This window comes from Pelophylax lessonae, assembly GCF_965119305.1.
Source record: "Pelophylax lessonae genome assembly, chromosome: 3".
Lineage (NCBI taxonomy): Eukaryota > Metazoa > Chordata > Amphibia > Anura > Ranidae > Pelophylax > Pelophylax lessonae.
In genome coordinates this window covers 210,036,876-210,058,069 of record NC_138770.1, presented here as the reverse complement: position 1 = coordinate 210,058,069, position 21,194 = coordinate 210,036,876, and the positions used below count along the sequence as shown (strand labels likewise).

Sequence of the window (21,194 nt, the reverse complement as noted above, 5' to 3'; positions counted from 1 at the left end):
CACACTGTGAAATGTGAATCGCTGGGGGTGTCAATACAAGGTTAACGACACCCCCAGATCAGTTCGCATATCGCAGTATTGCAGTGTGAACTGTCCGTTCAGACATGAATTGGATCGCATAGGTGTGACCATCCATGCGATCTGATTCTGGTGCAGACCAAAAAAATGGTCCTGTGTGACTTTGATCCGAATGCGATGCAAACTCAGCCATACAATCTGTATATCTGAATTCTCAACGCACAGACATCGCATGTGATTTGAAGAGCTGTCTGACATCGCTGAAGTGTGAACCGGCACTTAGTATCCTACAAAGGATCTTCATGGAACAGCAAGGGAAGAGGTGCACATTCTCTTCCAGTAATTTCAGTTTATAGTTTCTTTTATGTATGTCTGCCACTCTCAGCCTGCAAATTGTAAGTATTTATTTTGTTTTATAGGCCTGCAGTGTAATAGAAGCCATTACCATGCAAGCTAGATCTGAAGAATGCTTTTTCTTTTCATCTAAATTCTTCACACAATAAAACAAATACCAAAAAATAAAGACTTTAGCAGACAAGAAAAGAACACAGTGGGCTTGGTACGGATCCAGTTGTGCCCCTTGCAGGATTAATGGGGAGATCAGAAAGCAGTGATAGTCTTTTGTGTCCTTTTCTTCATGATATGTTTCTTGTTATACAAATTCAGTCATTTTTTTCTTATTCTTATGGCTGATGATTAGTATAACCATTTTTGTTTCCCTTCATCAGGGATGTTTAAACAGAATACATGACACCATGAAGACAAAATAGACGGTACTGAAGAATGCTTCTCCGAAACCGATTTCTTTTACTGTCGGCTCTGGCTGCATTTCTGGCCTTCCTAAGCCTTAGTCTGCAATTCTGTAAGTATGCTAAATAGTCTATTTAGAAAAGTATTTCCTCATTATCTACTCTGCAGTCTCCTTCTCATAAATATTAGTTTGCATAATGTGTGAGGGATTAGGGTCTGTAACAAAATAAGAGGCTATATTTGCATAAAAAAAATCTTAAGCACAAATTTTCAGTACACTTTGGTGACGGGGATAATTACATGCAGATGTCCAATTAAAAGTTTCTTATTCACTTTATTCTTTCATAGAGGTAGATAAATTCTGGCCTTACAAATGGGTAAATTTAGCACAACATAGAACCTCCGCTTCAACAGCACCACTCCCACAACACCATGAAACCTCACCTGCTTTCTGATGGTCACAAACTATAGGAGTGGAGTAAAGCCCAGTACATACTACTAGTTTTTTTTTCCTTTTTGTTCAACCCACCAGGTTGATTGGAAAAAAAAAATAAAACCTGACAACTCGGGAGGAGCCGCTGTACTAACTATGCAATGTTAGTACAGCAATCTCCCCACGGAGCTATTGTGTTTTGATAGGGAGGACAGCTCCACGCCAGAACACACCGGTCAGCGCTCGCAGCTATTGGCTGAGAATGGGGATCGGATGCCGATCAGCTGGGGATCGGATGCCGATTTTTTTGGTCATGCTGACTTCTGTTGGACCGGTTGCTGTACACATGGGCCAAATATTGGCCGGTTTGTATTAAAGTGGTTGTAAACCCACTTTAAAGTCTTTTACTTATAGATAAGCCTATATTAAGGCTTACCAATAGGTGCTATAAATATCTCCTAAACATGCACCATTTAGGAGATATTTACAGTGCATGCAGCCGATGACGTCATCGGCACATGCGCTCTGAAGGAATGGCCACCTGTGCCATTCCTTCAGAGCCCTATGCCGTGAACGGCGGCTCCCCAATCAGATGGCCGGAGGACACGAGCAAGGAAGCAGACATGTTCGGCCGTCCTGTCTCTGAGCGGGCGACACTGCGGGGGCTTCCCTTTTAAGGTAAGTATTTCATAATGAGCTAGTAGGCGATGCATACTAGCTTATTATGCCTTTGTCTTTACAGGTTTTTTTATTCTCATTTTATTTATGAGGGTTTACTTCCTCTTTAACCCGGCCGGTGCCACCCGATATTCGGCCCGTGTTTACAGCTCTTAAGGGTAGCCGCTGGCTAGGAAAACCACCCATTATTTTCCTCGTTAGACCCCAGAGCCCTAATCAAACAGGAATTACTTTTTTTCTCATTTTTATTATGAGGGTTTACTTCCTCTTTAACCCGGCCGATGCCATCCGATATTTGGCCCGTGTTTACGGCTCTTAAGGGTGGCCACTGGCTAGGAAAACCACCCATTATTTTCCTTGTTAGACCCCAGAGCCCTAATCAAACAGGAATTAGTTAATCCCTGTTTGTTACCTTGTGAAGCCTTTCATTTACAAACATTTCCAAAATTTCTCATCTCTTTAAACTTTTTTTTTAAATGACTTTTGCACAAAAAAAAAAACTTATCAAATTTTCCTCTTGGTAATTGGCTCATTGCTTTTCCCAGACGTCTGCCCAAGTCAGGAGGGAAACTTTCAGGCATTCCCAGCACTGTGCTTAGGTTTGCTGTAGTAAGTTTTTTATTTTTTTGTATTTTTGTATTTTTTTTATTTTGCAAAAGTGGAGATTCACTTTAGGGTTGTTTGCAATTATGTATGCCAGATTCTGCACACCTGTATGTTTGTCTTAAGATGTAAGTTCTGGTTCTCTTACAACTATTTGACCAACCCTGACATCATTATAGTATAGGTTTAGCAGATACCACCAGTTGTAGCTGCAAAACCTCTGCCAATGGAGAAAATGAGAAAAGCAGAGGAATTAAGCAGCAGACCGAAATAACAGTTAGTGCTCTTAATTGAGACAAGTACACACTATAGAGGGATATGCTTTGTTCATTTTTAATGTCTGAGGTTTACAACCACTTTAAGCCTGCCATACATGATTCATTTTTTTTTTCATTCAACCGAAAAAAAAAAATTGGCAGATTCAGCCATCCACATTAAATGGGGGAATCCTTCCCACTGAGCGGTTATATTTCCACAACACTCCTCAAAGTCTGAGTACAATGATCAGTTTTGCCAGCTATAGCCAAAGAAACTGATTATTTGGTAAAAACCCGACAAGCTGGTTGTACACAAGTTGATCGATAAATCGACTTGTGTATAATCAGCCTGCCTATACAGGGATTGAAATTCGGCCGGTCCCTGCTGGACTGGCCAAATTTCAATCCATGCATGGCCGGCTTTACCCTGGTGAAGAGATAAAACATCTTCTCTTTCCATTATAAGCAGACATTCAGTAATCATAGACTCTGTAGCTAAGAGCTCCCCTATAGATGGCTAATGGCAACATTGGAACAGTGGCAGACTAGTTCCACCAAATGGGATGTGTGGGAGAAAGTGGTACATATTCAGTGAGCAATTCTGGATAGAAGATAGCCAGGAGAGAACATCTTCTGTATAGTGTTGTTTAGCGCTATTGTGATTACTGGCTTGGAAGATGTGGGCAAAACGCACCCACTCAAATGTTGCACACAAGAGACTTGATGAATAAACTCTCAGACTTTTAATTATATCATTTTGTTCTTTTCCACCAACAGTAAATAGAAACTTTGTGTAGTTTATGCCAAGCTCTGTGAAAACTAAGATTTTCTTTTTTTTTTTTTTTTACTAGATTATACTTTGCATGCCAGATTTTGTACTATTTTAAATGTGTTATTTGCCTCTTAAACAAAAGCAGTTATTGTAGTTGCTAATATAGAAGACTCAGCAGACTGTAATAGTAAGTTCCGTTAGGCTTGCATTCATCAGTGCATCCAGTTCAATGGATATTATTTATGGCTACAAACTGTCACCTGGACCCTCAAGCCAAACGGCTTGGTGTACTCACAGTGCGTATTACGTAGTGTAGACGTGCATGCTCTTCCACAATTTCTCCCAGTGGATTGTAATATACGTAAATACATACAACTTCCCCACTAACTGTTCCTATTACACAAATCCTCTCTGACAGATCATGCACATCCCTGACAGTTTGCAAATAGGTACCTTTGGAGAATAGGTCCCGGTTCACACTGGTGCAATGTGGGAAATGCTGCGATTCAGTGCCGGTTCCTGCATTGCACCTGAATCACACTGGTTCACACTGAAATCTGCAAACTTCTGGGGGTAACAATGTAAAGTAATGACACCCCCAGATCAGTTTGCTGTGAACACCTATGCGATCCCATTCCAGTGCGGCCCATTTTGGTGTGAATGCAATTTCAGCCATACAATTTGCATGCCTGAATTTGCATCACGCAGACATCACATGTGATCTGCACAGCAATGTGGTTCACATCACATGCGATGTCTATGATCGCACAAGTGTGAACCCAGCCTAAAGGAAGGAGACAAGTAAAAATAGGATTAGGTTCATACTACTGCGATGCGGGAACCAGCGTGATTCTAGTGTGGGCTCCCGCATCGCATTTCCCCCACAGGCAGTTCACACTGCCCTCTGCGAACCGCTGAGGGTGTCAATACAAAGTTAATGACATCCCCAGATCGATTCGCAGATTGCAGTACAATATGTGAATTCGGACAGGAATCCCTTTCTGACCAGTCTCTACTCTGCAAAATACAAATTCTTCAGTGGCTAGAATTCTAACCTAAGGAAAGATAGATACAAGTTGTTGGAGAGCTATAGCTGCAGATCTGGGCACTGACCTGGACTAAGCAATAAAAAATAAGCTATACCTGTGCTAAGATCCAAATACCTTACACATAAACGTTATATAAACCATTAGGTGCTAAAGGGGTGTGACCACAAGTTATCACTGCCCATACATGGATCGAAATTGTGCTATTCCCCTCCTGAACTGGCTGAATTTCGATCCATGTATGGCTGGCTTTAGGATAGCACATATACACTTACTACAAATACCTTCTTACTTAAAGTGGTTGTAAACCTCAGCCATGAAATAGGAATAAGCAAAACTCTATAGTGTGTACTTGCCTCAATTAAGAGCACTAAGTGTAATTTCTGTCTGCTACTTCGTTCCTCTGCTATCAGCAAGTTTTCCTGACACCAAGAGAAATATGGTGACGGGGTGGGACCTCCAGCTGATTAAAAGCCTCAGCTCTGTTCCTGTGTACTGTGTGGATGGGGGTGTGTCTCTTTCCTCCAATCAGCTCTCAGAGCTCTCCTCACTGAACTCCCCTGTAACTTCAGCTCTCTGCCCCCTTTTTTTCGACAGCTCAGACAAGCTTTATAAATTGAGCACTTTATACAGATGTAGAGAAGAGATGGCTGTAGATAGACGGGTACAATTTATGTAGGAGGATTTATTTAATCTCTGTGTATCACCTGGGTATACAGATTTATTTAATCTCTGTGTATCACTGGGTATATGTAAGGGTTTACAACCACTTTAACCACTTACTGCCCACCCACCGTCAAATGACAGTGGAGCGGTGCAGCTATTGTTCTGGGACGTCGTCCTATGACGGCGCACCAGAACGCCCTCTCTCGTGCACCCGCAGGGGCGCGCAGTGTGGCGGTCGTGGCCGCGCTGTAATGCTAGGACACGGAGCGACCCCAATCTTGGTAAAGAGCCAATGACATGGCTCTTTACCTATGTGAACAGCTGTGTCCAATCGAAACCGGTCACATGTAAATGAGGAAGTGCAGTTTATCGGCTCTCCTCGCCTCATTCTGTCAGAGTTTGTGGCAAGGAGAGCCGATCAGCGGCTCTTCCTCAAAGGGGAGACTAGGACAGGTAATCAGGGCACTGATCATTAGTGCCCTGATTACAGAAAAGTGAAAAACAGTGCAAATCAGTGTCCACCATCAGTGTCCACAGTGCCCACCATCAGTGCCCACAGTCAGTGCCCATAGTTTATTTTCAAAATTTACTCACAGAAAATAAGACAAAACTTTTTTTTTTTGTTTTCAAAATTTTCTGTCTTTTTTTCTTTTTTTTTTTTGTAAGAAATAAAAAACCCAGCGGTGATTAAATACCACCAAAAGAACGCTCTATTTGTGTGAAAAAAATGATAAAATTTTTTATATGGGTACAGTGTAGCATGACTACGCAATTGTCATTCAAAGCGTGACAGCGCTGAAAGCTGAAAATTGGCTTGGGCAGGAAGGGGGTGAAAGCGCCCTGTATTGATGTGGTTAAGGTAACACTAAACTCACATTTTTACTAAAATATGTTTAAATAGAAGTAAAATTTACCATCTGTTTCTTCCTTCTTTTGTTTCATCTATCAAATACAAGCTTTTTACTGCTATTCTCATACAAACCCAATTCCAAAACAGTTGGGACACTGTACAAATTGTGAGTAAAAAAGGAATGGACTAATTTACAAATCTCATAAACTTATATTTTATTCACAATATAATTTAGATAACATATCAAATGTTGAAAGTGAGACATTTTGAAATGTCATGCCAAATATTGGCACATTTTGGATTTCATGAGAGCTACACATTCCAAAAAAGTTGGGACGGGTAGCAATAAGAGGCCGGAAAAGTTAAATGTACATATATAGAAGAGCTGGAGAGCCAATTTGCAACTTATTAGGTTAATTGGCAACATGATTGGGTATAAAAAGAGCCTCTAAGAGTGGCAGTGTCTCTCGGAAGTCAAGATGGGCAGAGGATCACCGATTCCCCCAATGCTACGGCGAAAAATAGTGGAGCAATATCAGAAAGGAGTTTCTCAGAGAAAAATTGCAAAGAGTTTGAAGTTCTCATCATCTGCAGTGCATAATATCATCCAAAGATTCAGAGAATCTGGAACAATCTCTGTGCGTAAGGGTCAAGGCCGGAAAACCATACTGGATGCCCATGATCTTCAGGCCCTTATACGGCACTGCATCACATACAGGAATGCTACTGTAATGAAAATCACAACATGGGCTCAGGAATACTTCCATTAAACATTTTCGGTGAACACAATCCACCGTGCCATTCACCGTTGCCGGCTAAAACGCTATAGACCAAAAAAGAAGCCATATCTAAACATGATCCAGAAGCGCAGGCGTTTTTTCTGGGCCAAGGCTCATTTAAAATGGACTGTGGCAAAGTGGAAAACTGTTCTGTGGTCAGACGAATCAAAATTTGAAGTTCTTTTTGGAAAACTGGGACGCCATGTCATACGGATTTAAATAGGACAAGGACAACCCAAGTTGTTCTCAGCGCTCAGTTCAGAAGCCTGCATCTCTGATAGTATGGGGTTGCATGAGTGCGTGTGGCATGGACAGCTTACACATCTGGAAAAGCACCATCAATGCTGAAAGGTATATCCAAGTTCTAGAACAACATATGCTCCCATCCAGACGTCGTCTCTTTCAGGGAAGACCTTGCATTTTCCAACATGACAATGCCAGACCACATACTGCATCAATTACAACATCATGGCTGCATAGAGGAAGGCTCCAGGTACTGAAATGGCCAGCCTGCAGTCCAGATCTTTCACCCATAGAAACCATTTGGCGCATCATAAAGAGGAAGATGCGACAAAGAAGACCTAAGACTGTTGAGCAAGTAGAAGCCTGTATTAGACAAGAATGGGACAACATTCCTATTCCTAAACTTGAGCAACTTGTCTCCTCAGTCCCCACACATTTGCATACTGTTATAAAAAGAAGAGGGGATGCCACACATTGGTAAACATGGCCTTGTCCAAACTTTTTTGAGATGTGTTGATGCCATGAAATTTAAAATCAACTTCTTTTTCCCTTTTAAATTATACATTTTCTTTAAACATTTGATATGTCATCTATGTTGTATTCTGAATAAAATATTGAAATTTGAAACTTCCACATCATTGCATTCTGTTTTTATTCACAATTTGTACAGTGTCCCAACTTTTTTGGAATCGGGTTTGTATTTCTTTTTCTTGGGTGGCTACATTCATTCTCCATGCCCCTCTTGCATATGTGAATATCAACACTTTTTCCTGATTGCCCCCAAGATGGACTACACATCTACGTGCAGACACGTTCAGCTCTATGGGAATTGTAGTTTGCATAGAGCAAAATATTAGCACTGCTCAGGGAGCATGCACAGGACAAAAAAGCCTGGAAACAATAGTAAGTGTCATGATCGGGGTCAGGCTATATCAGTTGCACGACTACCACTGACCACCAGGATAGGTACACAGGCAGTCACCCTGGTGGAGGACTTGGGCTCACCTGAGGTGCCTAGTCTAAGTACTAACTGGTGTTCAGCAGAGCTCCTGATAGTGGAGATGGATTTAGCTGCATGTTGATACCAGATTGCGGTGCTCAGGTTCTCCCCACCAGGAGGTGAGCAAGACGGGGTCATATAGCAGATAAGCAGGTAAGGATCAAACAGAAGCATAATCAGTAAACAAGTCAAAGGTCAGTAACCAGTAGTTGCAGGTTGGGATCGGGCAGAAGCATAGTCGTAGAACAAGCCAAGGGTGGAAAACCAGTGGTAGCAAAATATGGGCGGCAGCAATGAAGACAAGATCAAGATACTGGCTGAAGAGAGCACAATTATCTGGCAAACGGGAAGTGCAGAGACATGGCTTAGGAGAAGCAAAGAGTTGAAGGTTTAGCAGAAGTTAAGGCACAAGGAAGGGTTGTCCAAAAGTTAAGATGGTGCTGTCCAGCATCTCAGCTCAGTGAGAAGAGTTGTTGCCAGACACTACAGAGGCCCCAGGTTCAAATCCAGGCCCTGACAGTAAATCTTTTTAAACAAAAAAAGCCATACTATACCTATTTTTATATTTTAAAATGATCGATGCAAAAAAATATTAAGTTTAGTGTCATTTTAATACACTATTAGCAATTTCAGTTCTGTAGGCTGAAGTGTTAATAAGAATAAACTACAAGCATATTAATTATTCTTTATCAATCTTTATCCCCCGGGGAGCACTAAATTGGGAAGAATGGTATTGGGCACTGAATATGTGTCTAATATGTTTTATCTATCACAGCTACGGCTAAAACATACCTCATAAAGTTCAACCGCTTGATGACCAGCCGCTGTAGTTTTACTGCGGCAGTTGGGCTCTGTCCCGTAAAGCGACGTGCCTGTATGTCACTTCGCACTACCAGTAGCGGGGGTGTGCGCACCCATTTGCCACAGGGGAAGCTGATCAGCAGGCCTGGCGGCAGCGACTGCCACCGGGCAGCCGCAATCACTCCCTCTGGAGACAGAACGGCAGTCTGCCGTTGTAAACACGACAGATCGCTGCTCTGTCAGTTATGGACACAGGGATCCTGTGCGCCTCTTATTTAGGAACACAGGTCTCTGTGTTCATGCAGCAAACCCATCCCCCCCACAGTTAGAAAGCACTCCCTAGGGACACATTTAACCCTTTTTCGCAAACCAATCAATGCACACTTATTTTTTATTTTTTACCAAAAATATGTAGCAGAATACAAATTGGCGTAAAATTATGAAAACATTTAATTTTTTATTTTTTTTTATTGGGAATGTTATATAGCAGAAAGTAAAAAAAAAAAAAAAACATTTTTTTTTTTTCAGAATTGTCGCTTTGTTTTTGTTTATAGCGCAAAAAAATAAAAACAATACAGGTGATCAAATATTACCAAAAGAAAACTCTATTTGTGGGGAAAAAATACATCAATTTTATTAGGGTACAGTGTTGCACGGTCACGCAATTATCAGTTAAAGTAGCGCAGTGCCGCATTGCAGAAAATGGCCTGCTCAATAAGGGGGTAAATCCCTCCGGTTCAAAAGTGGTTAAACACTTAATTTTATGTTCCCTTATAAAGAATAATATTTTTTAAATATATCCATTTTTTTTTAAATCCTTTTATTGCATTAAAATATCCAAACATCTTGATTTTATTTTACACATAATTTATTTTATATCAAAAATTGAAACTTATTGGATTTCATTTAACAAGCAAAAATACAACAGGAACAAGTCGGTAGAATGAAATTATACATACTTTCTGGTTTGGGAACAAAAATCTGATTAAATCTGATAATAAGCACACATTCAGCACAAAGTCTGACTTGGCTGCAGAAGCCGGTACAGTATTAGAAAATGACACAGTACTTAGCAGGCTGAACGATGAGATACTTGGCAAATGTTTCCATTGCAGCAACCGCATATTAAAACAGAAAAAATGACAGGTGATAGGAAAAGCTGTGAAAGGTAAAGACTTGGCCATCTTACCACACTTCTGTTTCCAAGTCTTTTTTTTTTTTTTTTAGAATAACGTGGGCATCATTTCATTATTGTAACTCTAAAGATCTGGTTTAAAAAAAGAAAATTATATTTAACTGCGTATTATTAAATCAAAGAATCTTCTGTTGAGCTCAGCCTCCTCCGAATCTCCAAGTTTTTTTTTTTTTTTGCTGTGATCCAACTTTAACCACTTGCCTACCAGGCCTATTTTTGACACTTGGTGTTTACAAGCTAAAATCAGTTTATTTTGCTAGAAAACTACTTAGAACCCCTAAACATTATATATTTTTTTTTAGCAGAGACCCTAGAGAATAAAATGGAGATTATTGCAATATTTTTTTATCACACCGTATTAGCGCAGCGGTCTTCCAAACACAATTTTTTTGGAAAAAATTCACTTTTTTTAATTTAAAAATAAAAAACCAGTAAAGTTAGCCAAATTTTTTTCCAAAATATGAAAGATATTGTTACGCCGAGTAAATAGATACCCAACATGTCATGCTTCAAAATTGCGCACGCTAACGGAATGGCAACAAACTTTGGTACTTAAAAATCCCCATAGGCGACATTTTAAAAATTTCTACAGGTTGCTATCTTAGAGTTACAGATTGCTCTCGCTCTAACGATCGCGGCGATACCTCACATGTGTGGTTTGAACACCGTTTACATATGTGGGCGGGGTTTCCGTATGAGTTCGCTTCTGCGCGCAAACTATTTTTACACCAATTTTTTTTTTTTAAAAAACAATCATTTTTATTTCTATTACAAGGAATGTAAACATTCCTTGTAATAGAAATCGGCATGACAGGACCTCTTTTTTTGTGAGATCTGGGGTCAAAAAGTCCTCAGATCTCACATCTACACTAAAAAATGAAGAAAAAAAAAGGGACCTTTAAACCGGTTGCTAGGCAACGACGTTTGCCGTCGTTCCGCTCCTCCAAGACCATAGAGTCGAGTGAGGGCAAGCTTTCCCTCACTCGACATCCTGTCTGTGAGGATCCGGGACCGGATCATCTTCCCCGCTGCCGGCGGGTCCAGTAAGTGGGGAAAAGGACCGGGACGCGGCGGGAGGGGGGCACCTCGGGGGGGCACCTCTTCCGCCATCCCGGAAGGGTGATCCTGCGGCGAATCCACTGCTGGGACCACCCTTATCGGAAAGCCAACCGCCCACCGTTTAAAAAAATACCAGGGTTATGGCAGCTATCTGCTGCCATAACACCGGTATTTAGGTTTAAACAGAGGATGTATATATACATTGGGCGGTTGGCAAGTGGTTAAGTTAGTGTGCGACTGTGTTCATTCTTCATGGTTCCATTGTATGTAGCAATGTAGCCACCCTTTCTTGCTTGCTCCTGAGATGGATTAGGGACTATGGGATGTGCATAAAGCAGTGGACATGACCACAACAAATGTAAACTGCTCACTCCAAACAAACAGAAATGAAGAAACAAAGGAAGGTTCAGGAGCTCATGCAGGGCATTACAAGGTGGTAGAAAACCACAGAAAAAAAAATTATGTTTTTGAAAAAGTGTGCCCTGCAGAAACGCATGCAAAACTGTGTACGTTCTCACGCTATTTGTGATCTTCTTTGTGCTCTGTGGTGCCATTCATTGGTAATGACGCCCCAACGCACCCTGCTTATGCATTTCATGCACTACAACGGATGATATCCAATAACCAGGTACATGCACTTCTTTAGTACGATTTCTATGCGTTGGGAAGCCCGTTGAAATAAACAGGCTGCCCAACACATGAAAAATGTAGATTGAAAGCCTGCATCTATGCATGCATCACATTAATGTGAACCTAGCCCAAGACCCCAAAAGATTCTAAAAATAATAACTATGGTATCAATCAGTTTGTATTTTTCTAAACTTGGATCAAATAGTAGAAAACTCCAAGGCAGGTTTCTAACTGCTGTCTATAAAGCAAATAACAAGTAGAATACCCTCTTGTGACCATTTGCTGCGACTAGTGGGACTTTTCCTGCAAAATTTTTGCTGTAAAATGACAGTCCGAAAGCTCTTTGTAAATTTGCAGAACCAGCTCTGAGCCTCAGGATTGGTGCATCCTACATACCTCCCAACTTTTAAACTTGGGAATGAGGGACACTTGAGGGAGGCAGAGACGTGCGGTGCACTGTGCGTGCTGTGGCAAAAAGTGGGTGTGGTCAAATTTAACAGTAGAAGGGGCTTAAAGGGCATGGGTAAACAAAACCCAGGCTTTGGATTTATGCTGGAGGGGAGCTTTGGGAAGAGAGAGGACTTGTGCTAGAAGGTGGGGTGGAGGGGGGGGGGTTTAGATATGTGCTGGGAGTGATCTGGGAGGGGAGAGGACTTGTGCTGGAAGGTGGGATGTGGAGGGTCAGATATATGCTGGGGGTGTTTTGGGAGGGGAGTGGACTTGTGCTAGAAGGTGGGGGGGGGGGCAGATATGTGAGGGGGGGCTCTCTAGGAGGGGAAATGATTTGTGCTAGAAGGTGGGGGGTGGGGGATTTCAAATCCACCCCCCCTTTCTAGCACAAGTCCTCTCCCCTCCAAAAGCCACCCCCCACCCCCCCCCCCAGCACATATTCACTAACCACCGGCCCTGTCAAATCACTCCTCAAAGTGTACTTATAACAAAAAAGGGGTAAATATCCTGTGCTAAAGTGTCAATAACAGAAATCACAAAAAATTATATCAACAAATGACAGAAGCACTTTGTATCTACACACAATTATACAAAGGAGACCACTAAAACAAATGTGTTATGCTGCCAAATAATAAATAATGTGAACCCACCATAAATTTAATAAAATACATAATATAACTACAACCACAAACAACAAATAAATATAAAGTACAAAATTCATAGTGTAATAAATACATCCATAAATAAGTGATTTGGAAAGGTCATAAAATATAAATAAATCAATAAATAGGTAATCTAAGAAGTTCATGAAAATTTGTAGATAGTGAAAGAACAACCAAGTGTGCAGTGCTGCGTGAAAATTTACACTTCACTGTATATGAATTTGGTACTTTAATTTTTTTTTATTGTTTATGATTGTAGTTTTATTATGTATTTTATTGAATTTATGGTGGGTTCACATTTTTTATTATTTGGCTATTATTTGGTATATAAACACAGTCGCACGCACGCACGCACGCACGCACGCGCGCGCGCACACACACACATATACATATATATATATATATATATATATACACACACACACACACACACACACACACACACACACACACACACACACACACTCTCATATACATACACACTCCCATACTCACACACTTCCTCTGCTTGAAGGGTGATGAATGGGCCATCCTCACCCCCAGTCCTCTCCAATCCAGTCACTGGAAAGTTGCTGAAACTTCTTTCCCTGCTCTCAGATCAACAGCAGGTGGGCGGAGCCAGAGATATGTTTTGCTGCCTGGATTGAAGGGCCAGTCCCCACCTCCAGTCCTTGCCTCCAATCAGGAACAGTGGGTGGGTCTTTAAGTTTGTTCCTCTCCTGTGATGTTTTCCAGCCTGCACTTGTGAAATTCTAGGAGCAGGGCTGTGGCATGCCCGGGCTCCCTACAGGAGGTTAGTGTGTGGGAGGTGCGGGGGAGGCTCCCTAATAATCGGCTACAGTGCACATCTGTGAGATGCAGGTCATAAAGGAGCCTGGCACTGGTTTTCTGGACTCTAGCCGGTCTCCGCAGGATGCCGGGATTTACTTGTAAAAACTGGGCGGTCCCGGCAAACCCAGGACGGTTGGGGGGTATGCATCCTATACACTTTTCATAGACCCTTCACACACTTTACAATTTCCCAAAATATCAGACATAATGAACCTAATTAAACCTGGTATGAATGTAAAATGTGGCAATTTGTTTCCCCTGCAAATGCTAGTTACCTTACCTGGCAGTTATGCTGGTCCACTGGCTTCAATACTTCTGTCACTAACCCACAACAAGTATTCAGCCTTAAAAAAGTCAAAAGGTCTTATCTGCATATATGTTCCAAATTAGTGAATCAAAGCATTGAAGCAGTGATAGCATTGTCAGAAAAGACCTCAGTGATGACTCTCTTGTAACAGGTTTTCCTTAAGTAAGGTTTCGTACTGTATACCTAATGAAAAACGCTGTGACTTACCTCAGAATGCTGGCCTTTATGTGGCCTTCAGGGTCCAGCAATGTGCACATTGTTTTACATTACCAATGATTTTGGTGGAATTTTTAAAATTAAGCAACCTTTATTAGTGTGCACAGACTATTGCAGCGGACTTTTTTCATGATAACAGATCTAAAAGACTTGGAAATGCATTTAAAGTATTTTTTCTCTGCAGCACATATGAATAGCAATAAGCTGGATGGCACAGGCCTGTAGGCAGCAATTGTAGATTGCACAACATGCATTGAATAGATGTGCATGTTGGGTTAGGCTATAAAGATATCATGGATACTGACTGCTTCCAGTCTGATGATTTCACAAGTTTAGTTATACCACAATTCTATTTCCTGTTGTGTAGGCAAGAGGTAAGCAATACAAAAAGCTACGTGTTCATAATATGCAATGACCAGATGGGAGATTGGCATCATCACTGATATGTACAGTGTCATCAAACAATGTGAGGGAATGAAGATAAGCACAGGACAAGCAAGCAAATATTAATACCTACTCTACCTCTTACACTGCTAGCCTTGGCTCTGACACAAAGCAATGTGTTGTGAGATTTTAACTTCTATGCATAGCCATATATTAACGTACAGTCCAGTTTTACTTAAAAGAGATGTATGGCTTTTATTTTTTTCCCCAATCATACTTACCTAGTTGGATGCAGCATCGGTCCTTTGCTGCATCTGTCCCCCGATGCCTCTGCACTGAGAACTGAGCGAACAAACATCACCAATCGCTGGTTCTGACAGATCCCCGAGCAGAGAGCTGGTGACTGCCAGTCAGCAGCTCTCTGCTCTGAACCCTCCTCGCTTACTGGAGCGCTGGGCTATGGAGGGGCGGGGAGCAGCCGGCTCAGCCTCTCATCGGCTCACTGAGAGCCTGAGCCGGGTGTCGGTCCAGGCACCTGGCGGATCCCGACTTCCATTGTCGTGATGACTCGGTGCCTGGACTGACTTCTGTGAGGTCAGCAGAGAGTGGATTTTTGCCCGCTCTCTGCTGAAAACGGGTCACATGAGTGCAAAACAAATTGCACTCCTGTGATCTATAGGAGATGTACAGCAAAACGAGCTTTGGCTGTACTTCTCCTTTAATAAACATTGACATTTTTAAAATCACATTTGGGTATTGTATAATGTGCCATATTCCTCTTCTATAATTGTACCTCCGAACATCCTAGTGGTGAATGTTTAAAAAAAGGAAGCTTCAGTGTAGAGCAGGGGTTTCCAAACTTTTTAAACAAAGGGCCAGATTACTCTTCCTCATACTTTAGGAGGGCTGGACTGTGGCCACCAAGAGTAAAAAGTGCATCAGTGGGAGTAGACAATGTCTCAGACTTGGTGGTCATTAGGAGGGGGAATGGTGTCCCATTATTGGTATTTGAGGAATAGTGCCCCATAGTTGGTGTCAGTGATGAGGAATAGTGCATCATCATTGGTGTCAGTGAAAGAAATAGTGCCCTATTGTTGGTGTCAATGGAAGAAATGGTGCTTCGTTGTTGGTGTCAATAGAAGGAATAGTGCCTCATATCAGCTGGAGTAACATAGCCTTATATCAGTGGTAGGAACAGTGCCCCAAGGGCTGGATAAAGGAATGCAAAGGGCTGCAGTTTGGAGACCACTGGTGTAGACTAAGGTTTTCAAATTGCATTTTTATTTAATGAAGCGTATTATTATGTGTCATGTTTAAAAAGTAAAAAATAACAAAAAAAACTCTAAAAGTTAAATCCGCTGGTCACAGTATTATGTAAAGTAACCCTGTGCAGGGTGTGATATTTTGTGGGTTTCCACTTACAATCTGCTATCCTTTGCAGTGATTACGAAGTTATACTGGAGCCAATTGCAATGCTAGCTAATAGTGGTTAGTGCGTGGTGGCATAATAATCCTGTGTATTCAGAACTTCTCTACAGAGCTGACATTTGGGTTGCTGCCTGTCTAGTTATTACCACTGATACCACCAATATTTACTCACAAAATCAAATTCACTATAGATCACATAAATTAGTGACCGTCTAAATCAGTAGTCGTGCTATAAGCAGGTGAATTGCACATGGAAATAATGTTTAGAGCTTAATCTCATAGATTAAATGGTTTCTAAACATGTGGTATATTGTTTGGAAATGATCTGCTTTTCTTGAAATTTCTTGAAATAATGTTGTAAAAGCAGAAATATGCTTGAAAGTCTGAGAAGAGATAAATTCACCCTGTTTTTAGAACTCTGTACTGACACAAACAGAGCATGGCCAGACTAGAAAATTACTCACAAACCTACTCTCATTTCGTTTTTAGCCCCATGCTATAGTGAATTCCGAAATGTGTGAATGCCTAACAAGCGTGAATTTGTGAGAGCTAGCAAACTAAGTACTATTTATATATACATGCAAGTGTCAACCATTGATTCTCATTGCATAACTGTTACTTCCAAAAAAACATACATTTCAGTTTTGAGACAAACTCTTTAACCACTTTACCACCGGAGGATTTTGCTGTCTTACGTCTGGGCCACTTTTTGCGATTCGGCACTGTGCGAATTTAACTGACAATTGCGCGGTCATGCAACGCCGTACCCAAACGAAATTTACATCCTTTTTTCCCCCACAAACAGAGCTTTCTTTTGGTGGTATTTGATCACCTGTGCGATTTTTACTTTTGAAAAAATAACAAAATTTTTCAAATTTTTTTTATATGAAATTCCCCCCCCAAAAAAATGTAAAAATCAACATTTTTTATCGATTTAGGCCAATTTGTTTTCTGCTACATATTTTTGGTAAAAAAAAATCGTAATAAGCATATTTTGATTGGTTTGCGCAAAAGTTATTGCGTTTACTAACTAAGGGAAAGATTTCTGTCATTTTTGGTGTTTTTTTTTTTAACGAGTAATGGCGGCGATCTGCAATTTTTTTGCGGGGCTGCGACATTGCGGCGGACAGATCGGACCCTTGACTGACATTTTTGATACTTTTGGGGGTACCAGTGACATTACTACAGTAATCAGTGCTATACATATGCACTGTTACTGTAAAAATTACACTGGCAGGGAAGGGGTTAATTTTATTGGAGAGGGAGGGGTTAATGTATGCCTGGTGCTTACTGACATGTGTGGGGGGAGGTGACTGAGTGACACAGGGACAGATCGCAGGTTCAGCTACGCTGAACCCTGCAATCTGACCCTGCCTGTCGCATAGGAGATCCGCCCGCTTTGGTCGACCAAAGAAGTTAAACGCACGTGCTCAACGTCATATCGAGAGGTTGTCTTTGGGAAATAGATGTATGAGTGCTGCCAGCATTGCTGCAGAGGTTGAAAGGGTGGGGGGTCAGCCTGTCAGTGCTCAAACCATACGCTGCACACTGCATCAAGTTGGTCTGCATGGCTGTCGTCCCTGAAGGAAGTCTCTTCTAAAGATGATGCACAAGAAAGTCCGTAAACAGTTTGCTGAAGACAAGCAGACTAAGGACATGGATTACTGGAATCATGTCCTGTGGTCTGATGAGACCAAGATAAACGTATTTGGTTCAGATGGTGTCAAGCGTGTGTGGTGGCAACCAGGTACGGAGTACAAAGACAAGTGTGTCTTGCCTACAGTCAAGCATGGTGGTGTGAGTGTCATGGTCTGGGGCTGCATGAGTGCTGCCAGCACTAGGGAGCTACAGTTCATTGAGGGAACCATGTATGCCAACATGTACTGTGACATACTGAAGCAGAGCATGATCCCCCCCCCTTCGGAGACTGGGCCGCAGGGCAGTATTCCAACATAACCACCACAAACACACCTCCAAGACGACTACTGCCTTTCTAAAGAAGCTGTGGGTAAAGGTGATGGACTGGCCAAGCATGTCCCTAGACCTGAACCCTATTGAGCATCTGTAGGGCATCCTCAAATGGAAGGTGGAGGAGCGCAAGGTCTCTAACATCCACCAGCTTCATGATGTCGTCATAGAGGAGTGGAAGAGGACTCCAGTGGCAACCTGTGAAGCTCTGGTGAACCCCATGCTCAAGAGGGTTAAGGCAGTGCTGGAAAATAATGGTGGGCACACAAAATTTTGACACTTTTTGCCCAATTTGGACATTTACACTTAGGGGTGTACTCACTTTTGTTGCCAGCGGTTTAGACATTAATGACTGTATGTTGAGTTATTTTGAGGGGACAGCAAATTTACACTGTTATATATGCTGTACACTTACTACTTTACATTTTAGCAGAGAGAGAGAGAGAGCTATGTACACTGGTCCAAAAAATTAAAGGAATACTTTTTAATCAGTGTATAGCATCAAGTCAATTAAACTCCTGGGATATTGATCTGGTCAGTTGAGTAGCAGAGGGGGTTGGTAATCAGTTTCATATGCTTTGGTATTAAATTAACAGGTGCACTAGATGGGCAATAATGAGACATCCTCCAAAACAGAAATGGTTCTACAGGTGGAGGTCACTGACTTTTTTTCCCTACTAATCTTCTCTGACTATTTTTATTTGTTTTGCATTTGGCTAGGGTCAGTGTTACTACTGGTAGCATGAGGTGATGCCTGGACCCTATAGAGGTTGCACAGGCAGTCCAGCTCCTCTAGGATGGCACATCTATACATGCCATGGCCAGTAGGTTTTCTGTGTTTACAGGCACAGTCTCAAGAGCATGGGGGAGATTCCAGGAGACAGGCAGTTACTCTAGGAGAGCTGAACAGAGCTGTAGAAGGTCCTTAAGCCATCAGCAGGACCGGTATCTGCTCCTTTGTGCAAGGAGAAACAGGCTGAACACTGCCAGAGCCCTACAAAATGACCCCCAGCAGGCCACTGGTGTTAATGTATGTTACCAAACAATCAGAAACAGACTTCATGAAGGTGGCCTGAGGGCCCAAGACCCTCTAGTGGGCCCTGTACTCACTTCCAAGCACCGTGGAGCTCGATTGGCATTTGCCATTGAACACCAGAATTGGCAGGCCCGCCACTGGTGTCCTGTCCTTTTTACAGATTAGAGCAGATTCACCCTGAGCACATGTGACAGACGTGAAGGGGTCTTGTGAAGTTATGGAGAACATTATGCTGCCTGTAACACCCGTTCAGCATGACCAGTTTGGTGGTGGGTCAGTGATGGTCTGGAGAGGCATATCAATGGAGGGGCGCACAGACCTCTAAAGGCTAGACAATGGCACCCTGACTGCCATTAGGTATTGGGATGAAAATTATGGATTACAGAGAAGAGATTCTTAACATCTCGGAAGTGTTCTGGGTACTGGAAGATATGAATTTTCTGTCTGTTCGGGAATCGGAGCTGGAGATCACCTACAGACAGCTGCTAGACTCTGCTCAGTGCCTGGGCTGGGCTCCCTTTTGCCTGGGAAAATCTAGAAGTACCAGCTGACAGTCCAGAAATCCTGGCTGAAGAGTCGGCAGTGTGGCACAGTAACAGTGTGCTTTGCTTACCTACACCCACACCTGCGGCAGTTCTGGAGGTCCAGTGTGAAAAGGTGGCAGTCACTCCCCAGCAGCAGATCAGGATCCAGGGGGAGAAGGGAGAGCAGGTTGTCGTCCTACCTCCCGACCAGTTAGTCAGAGTGAAGGAAACTGTCTTCCCTCCCCAGCCAGGATCTGTGCACCTAGAAGATGGTACCAACAGCCAGATGAGGGTAAGGAAAGGTTGTCCCAACAGCCAGATGAGGGTAAGGAAGATGGAGCAGCTGACTCCCCTTCCCAGCAGCAGACTGTGCCCCAGAATGATTACACCAACCCAGCAGAAGAGCTGGCAACAGAACAGAGTTCTGCTGGCCTCTGCCCTCAACTAACAAATAATGGCTTTCATCTAGAAAAAGTGTATGAGACTAGGGTCTCCACCTGGATACCCTAGGCATATTGGCCGGTCGGCCCAGATCCCCAATAGCATGATGGAGTGAGCCCAGCCACCCTGTCTTCTCTCCAGCAGCTGAAAGGACTCCAGGGAGAAAGGCCAGTCCACACTTCTCCCTAGCAGCTGGTATGTTTTTACGAGAGAGTCAGAGGTTGGCTGGGTGAGTAACGCTCTGTTCTGGACAATTTGTTTGGGGCACTGTTTGGGTACAGACATTGGGGAACTGGAACTATGGACTAACTTTAAAGTCAATCCATTTGGGGTCTCCTCCTGTGTTAATCTCCTTTCGAAGGGGGATAAATGTGACAGACTCACTCAGGACAGGTACTTTTGGAGGGGACTGCATTCTAGCCTCTTGCCTAGTGCCTATGGACCCTGGCTTGTGAGGGAACATTGCTCTTTGTGGGGTGTATGCTGGAGGAACTCTTGGAGTAATGTTAGATTGGATTTAATTACACGTCTCCCCAAGACAACAGAGACTCTAGGCCTAGGATCCATGTTAAAGGCCTAGCTGCCTATTGCCAATAGGGGACTGCTCGGAATAGTCAGACCCATGACAGATGCTAATGTCATCAGCTCAACCTCCTGTCTTCCACACACTGTGGATTGTTGTGATTAACTCACCTATTGTCTACTGTGAGGATGTGTTTACACTTATAATAATGTGTATTGTACTTCATGAGCTCGATGGCGGCAAGTCTGCTAGTTAATTAACTCAAGTTAATTTAATCACTGTCATCTATTAGTTGCTAGTGGGAAAGTAGAACACTGTTTGTGTTGGTTGTTCCTTAGATATGTTAGTTATATTTCTGTACACAATCTCATCTGCATATAATAATGTTATCAGGCACCTGACCTGGTGTGATATATATTCAGAGTTTGTTAAATAAATGTTCCAGGTCTTATACAAGCTTTTCTCGACTAGTTTTGTATGGGGGCAGCTAGAATATCTGATATCTATGTTCAAGACTGAAGGAAGCAGTATTCTGATGGAAGCACACAAGCACATTGTGGGGGTCGCGGCTCTGTTGCCATGTTCATTAGTTAATCATGGTACTACTTAATCATGGTACTACTGTATATCCTAAGCATAATTGT

General features: G+C 42.3%; 1 protein-coding gene across 1 annotated transcript in view; it reads left to right on the top strand.

Annotated features, from left to right (window-relative positions):
* The first annotated feature begins 752 nt into the window (after positions 1-752).
* Positions 753-21,194, top strand: part of PXYLP1 (2-phosphoxylose phosphatase 1) — an 85,603-nt gene continuing 65,161 nt past the window's right edge. Inside the window, exon 1 of the mRNA XM_082252586.1 lies at positions 753-880. Coding sequence (XP_082108712.1) covers positions 802-880 — 79 coding nt within the window. The 5' untranslated portion in view covers positions 753-801. The remainder of the gene's footprint in view (positions 881-21,194) is intronic.